The sequence below is a fragment of the Macrosteles quadrilineatus genome, unplaced genomic scaffold, assembly GCF_028750875.1.
Source record: "Macrosteles quadrilineatus isolate MER2022 unplaced genomic scaffold, UCM_ALF_1.0 Scaffold_2__2_contigs__length_208266976, whole genome shotgun sequence".
Lineage (NCBI taxonomy): Eukaryota > Metazoa > Arthropoda > Insecta > Hemiptera > Cicadellidae > Macrosteles > Macrosteles quadrilineatus.
The window spans coordinates 102,369,075-102,374,288 of NW_026542595.1; the positions used below are offsets into that span (position 1 = coordinate 102,369,075).

General features: G+C 35.5%; 1 protein-coding gene across 1 annotated transcript; it reads left to right on the top strand.

The window, feature by feature from the left end:
• Window positions 1-2,182: 2,182 nt before the first annotated feature.
• On the top strand, window positions 2,183-4,722 carry LOC128984699 (piggyBac transposable element-derived protein 3-like). The gene is made up of 2 exons (XM_054404040.1): window positions 2,183-2,225; window positions 2,543-4,722. The coding sequence occupies exons 1-2, from the start codon at window positions 2,183-2,185 to the stop codon at window positions 4,579-4,581; spliced, it is 2,082 nt and encodes a 693-aa protein (XP_054260015.1). The 3' UTR covers window positions 4,582-4,722.
• The last annotated feature ends 492 nt before the right edge of the window (window positions 4,723-5,214 follow it).

A 5,214-nucleotide genomic window follows, 5' to 3' on the forward strand; every position in this document is an offset into this window, starting at 1 on the left:
TTTGTCTTGTGGCATCGTAAAAAAGTAGAGTACAAATTATTTGTTAAATCTAACAAGTAATTAAGTCACCAACGCTTTATAATCAAAAGCAACCAGAGGCAGCCATCGAAACGGTCTTCATATTTTATAAGACGAGACGTCTATTTGCACTTTTTAAAAGTCAATAGTAACAGTTATAATTATAATATTGTTGTTTTGTTCTGCTGGCCTAGCATTTTGTTTGGCTGGCAAGTAGTTAGAACGTGGAATTACTGTTATTAAGTATCAAACTTAGTCCTATCTACAATCAATTAGCGTTTTACAATAGCATAACTGTGCCCCAGTGATTTGGAGCCCACCTTGAGCTGTTAATCAAACTTTTTAGCTGAAGAAATAAATATTTGAAGTGATAATAACTAAATTCCCGTGTCTACATCAAATTACGCACACATTTTTACAAAGCTTAGTTGAAAATGTAAAGAAAATGTGCAGGTTTAAGAAAAATAATAGTAAAAAAAATAAAAATGCAATAAATCAAATTATTTTTTAAATACAAAAGATTTAATAGTGTTTCTCCTGTGATATTATAATCATAAGAATCAATGAGACTTTAACGTCACAATATTCCAGTTTTCCAAGCCAGTGATGCGATAAATTAAGTGCAATTGAGCACCAATGAATATCTTATGGTTTGTTAAAGTATCTTATATAAAATTTTGAAAACAAGTCCACTGTAAGTGATTATTTTAAAAATATACGTATTTAAAATTGGAAAATAATACGTATAGGTTAAATACTTATAGAAACTTTTTCGAACGAATTAAGTCCAAATTAAGACAAGCAGTTCGATAATAAAATACAGGAATTTATAATTTTCCAAATATAATGAAATTTTAAGGCATTTACATTTTCTAAAATTTTAATGTATACTCAACGAAAATCCTGTTTTGTAAATACATCCGTTGTTTTTGTCAATTTGATTGTTAATTCATGCTACCTATATAGTAATATTCATTCTGATAGCCACTGGATACGATTGTATTTATTTTATTTCTTTACATATTTAGAATTAATAACATTGTGACTGTGACTATAACCTAAGAGCTGAAATGCATTAGTCATTAAAAATAAATAAAAATGAAGCTAAAATGGTAGATTTTTTTTCTATAAATAATAATTATAATAGCCCCACACATGAACATTATCCAATAATTTATGCCTAAAAAAATACACAATTTAAACTTAATGGAGATTCAAACCAAGAAAAAAAGCTTAGCTATAAGTTTAATTATATGCAGAATGATTTAGCTTATTCTTATAACAATACCAAATTACCACTTAAATTAAAATATTAACATATTTATGAAAACATATACAATAAGGTATATGTTTTTTTATCTATGTAAAATTTAATAAAAAATCTTTCAATTGAAGGGTAAAATAAAATAATCTTATTGATCAACAATATAAAAATTTAAAAAGAAACAAGATGTACCTAAACCAAGAATTGTAATTCCAGGACATCTAATATTAAAACGTTTATATTTAGAAATGTAATAACAAGGTCTGTGTAGGAAACCTTACTGGATTAATTCAGAGGCAGACCCCGTAGGACGTCTTGGTAATATTAGACGACAATATTAGATGTTCCAGAGAATCATTTGGTTGTGCAATGCAATGTTATGTTTTATATTGTGTTACATAAACACATTTTAAAATAGACGAACTAAATAAAATACAAAGAATCAAATTAAAAGTTTGCTCATTTTCTTTTAGATTGAGTTAAATATCGCGATATTTATGCTGTACCTGGGCTGGCCGTTAAATGTAGAAGGTCCAGGCTTTAACACCAAGCACCAACGATGTGTAACTACTGTATATGATGACCCTGTGGGGTCATGCCCCGTGGTTCAGAACCCATTAAAAGACATTTTCTGAAGAGTAGGACTTACCTGTAATTTTACTTATCCATATAAAAGTAAATCAGAAAAATACCTTGATCGGTTGATCTATATAAGTAACTATAACCTCCTCAGTTCCCACGTAACCTATAGGTTACAATATTTAGCGAAATCTGTACAATGTTCTGTTAGAGTTAGATGACTGCAAGTAGTTCCCGCTGTCTCCGCTAGGTTGCAGCACATACTGGGAATTTTTATATTTCATTATTTCATCATCTTCAGTTCATTTTACAGAATGAAAGATGGCGGATCGCGAGTTTCAGGCTTATCCCAGTTCTACTCAAAGTAAGTAAATTATTATTATTGTTTTTAGTATGTGTAAATCTTTCAACAAAAATTACAATAATCTTAAACATATGGTTGTGAAATAGGAACTGTCAAACAAAGAATAAATATTTATTTAGTCAGCAGTAATGGCCCTGAAAGTTTGTTGTAACCGATTGGTTACGTTGGAACTCTATGTTTCGGGCATCTTTACATGTAATATTATTATTATGGATTTTTGTCATGTGTTATGTCTGATTTTTGTGTGTGTGAGTGTGTGTGTGTGTTTGTTTATGTGTATGCTTTTATCCTATTAGTAATATATTTTTATTTTACAGGGGTTTTAGAGGAGTTTTGCGACAACTACGACTTTAGCGAGCTAACAGACGTCGAAGACCTATCAGACGACGATGATGGAAGATCAATTGAAGTTTCTGCACCTCCGAGAATCGATATCTTACTTGGAATTGAAGAGGACCAAGACCTTCTTGAAGAAGCTGTTGACGAACCTGATGAAGTCATCGTGGAACAACCTCATGTTGACGAAGCTGATGGTTTGACACCAACCGAGGTAACACCAACCAATGAAGGTAACACACCTCTGTGTTTTCAACCGACTCAATCTGTAGGGCCAGTCCCTGGGCCTTCTGGTGAAAATTTGAATAAATCTAAAAGATGCCCAGCACCATCTAGAGTTTCCAGTCGGAAACGGGCTAAGGTAGGCCTACCCACTAAGACAAAAAAACCAAGAGCAGAGCGTCGTAAGTCAATTCGACCAAACCCACGTGAACAAACGTTGAGGGCAATGGAACCGTTGCCAACTAATGGTAAATGGGAGGTAAGCAACAACTTTTACCCTTTGCCACCTGCACCTTATTTTGGAGGCCATAATCCTGAATATAACATGTCGTCGCCATTAGATCTTTTTCAAAAGTACATACCTGATGATATACTATGTCAAATTGCTACAGCAACTAATGAAAATATAATTTCTTCCACTGGTAAAGAAATACAAATCACAACTACAGACATGAAGAAGTTCTTTGGTATCACAATAATGATGTCGTACTTGAAATATCCCAGGATAAAGATGTACTGGGCCTCTCGAACAAGGATTCCGCAAATTAGTGATGCCATGCCGAGAAATAAGTACTTTCTTATAAGAAATCACATAAGGTGTCGTGATTACACTAACGTAAGCGATGAAGAAAAGGCAAGAAACAAGTATTGGAAAGTGTCTCCAGTAATTGACAGTGTCAGAGCTAGCTGTTTGTTGAACCCTCGACCCAACGAGGTATCGATGGATGAGCAAATGGTGCCTTTCTGGGGTCACACACAAATGAGGCAGCACATAAAAGGAAAACCTAACCCCTGTGGCCTAAAAAACTTGGTTGTATGTGCTCCAGACGGGCTGCCACTGGATTTTTTCCTATACGAGGGCAAAGGAGATAGTATTTTGCACGAAACTGAACTGAACTATCCTGGTTTAGATATAGGGGGTAAAATTATTGTAAGGCTGTCAAAGAATCTTCCGCAAGGTACTTCAATTTTTATGGACAGGTATTTTACCTCTATACAACTACTTGATGAACTTCACATCAGGGGTTTTCAAGGTACTGGCACACTTATAAATGACAGAATGCCAGAAAACAGAGAAATGTACTCTGACGCTGAGGTGAGGGGAGGTGGTCGAGGCTATATGTGCCAAATAGTTCGAGATGATGGACAAATAGCCATCGTCAAATGGTTCGACAACAAACCGGTGCTATTGACATCGAGCATACATGGCTGCGAGCCAAAAGATGTTTGTCGACGGTGGTGCAAGAAGGAAAAAAGGTATGTACAAGTCGAAAGACCTTACATAATAAAGAAATACAATGAATGCATGGGTGGCGTCGACCTTCTAGATAGGATGATATCCTATTATAGAATTGCTGCTAGGACGAAAAAATGGACCACTAGGCTAATTAGCCATCTGATTGATTTCTCTCTGGCAGCTGGGTGGATTGAGAGAAGAAGAGCCGATCAACAAGCTGGAACTCCTCGAAGAGACAGGTTTGATTTTTTCGACTTTCGTTTTGATGTGGCTCAACACCTGCTGGCGTCAGAAACTGAAGAACCAGTGGACGATGAGGAGATTGAGGATGATCCACAGCCTCTAACCTCTTCCTCGGGAAGGAAAACTCCTTTGCCAACAGATGCTGTCCGGAAGAGCAAGGTTCAGCATCTACCGGAAATTCCTCCAGATGTGAAGCCTTCTAGATGTCGGTTCCCAGGATGTGACAGTCCTAAATGTCGCATTAAATGCAGCACCTGCAATGTTTTCTTATGTCTAAATTCTAATAGGAACTGTTTTAAACTGTTTCATGAGTTATAATGACCAGGTTCCTAAGTTAAAGATTTACGTGTGTAAAAAAATGAGTTTGGTCGAGTTCCGATGTAACCAATAGGTTACATGCTGTTTTGTACATTTCTAATAAAAAAAAAATTCCAAAAAAATTTTTTCTTGTTTACTTTATTTATTTCCTTTAAATATACACAAAAATTACAAAAATAAAATTCTCAGTTTTCCTATGGGTCTGAGGAGGATAAGTGAAACCGATATTAGGTTTTACTTCGTCTGGTAGTTAAATGTAGCTTTGACTTGTTTTCTTTCTTTTTTCTCTCTATCTTTTTTCCAAAAAGAGGTTTGTGGCCTCTTTTGACCTTGCATTTGCCCGTCCACATGGACTAACTGCCCGTGCGTGGATCGTATCCAGCAAAGCAAGGGGTGAGCCGGTACAGTACAAAGGTGAACTGTACTGAAAAAATGTTTTCGGCAGTGACCAGGATCCGAACCCACGACATCGCTGCCTTGGGCCCGAAGTCCATGACGCTACCGACTGACCCAACGACTCACCAACCCTTCTTCTCTTCTATTGGTATGAACTTTAATACATGTCAAGCACAAAAAAAGGTTTAACTATAATTATGAAACTATGACCCTGTGGCACAGAACCCACCTAAAAAA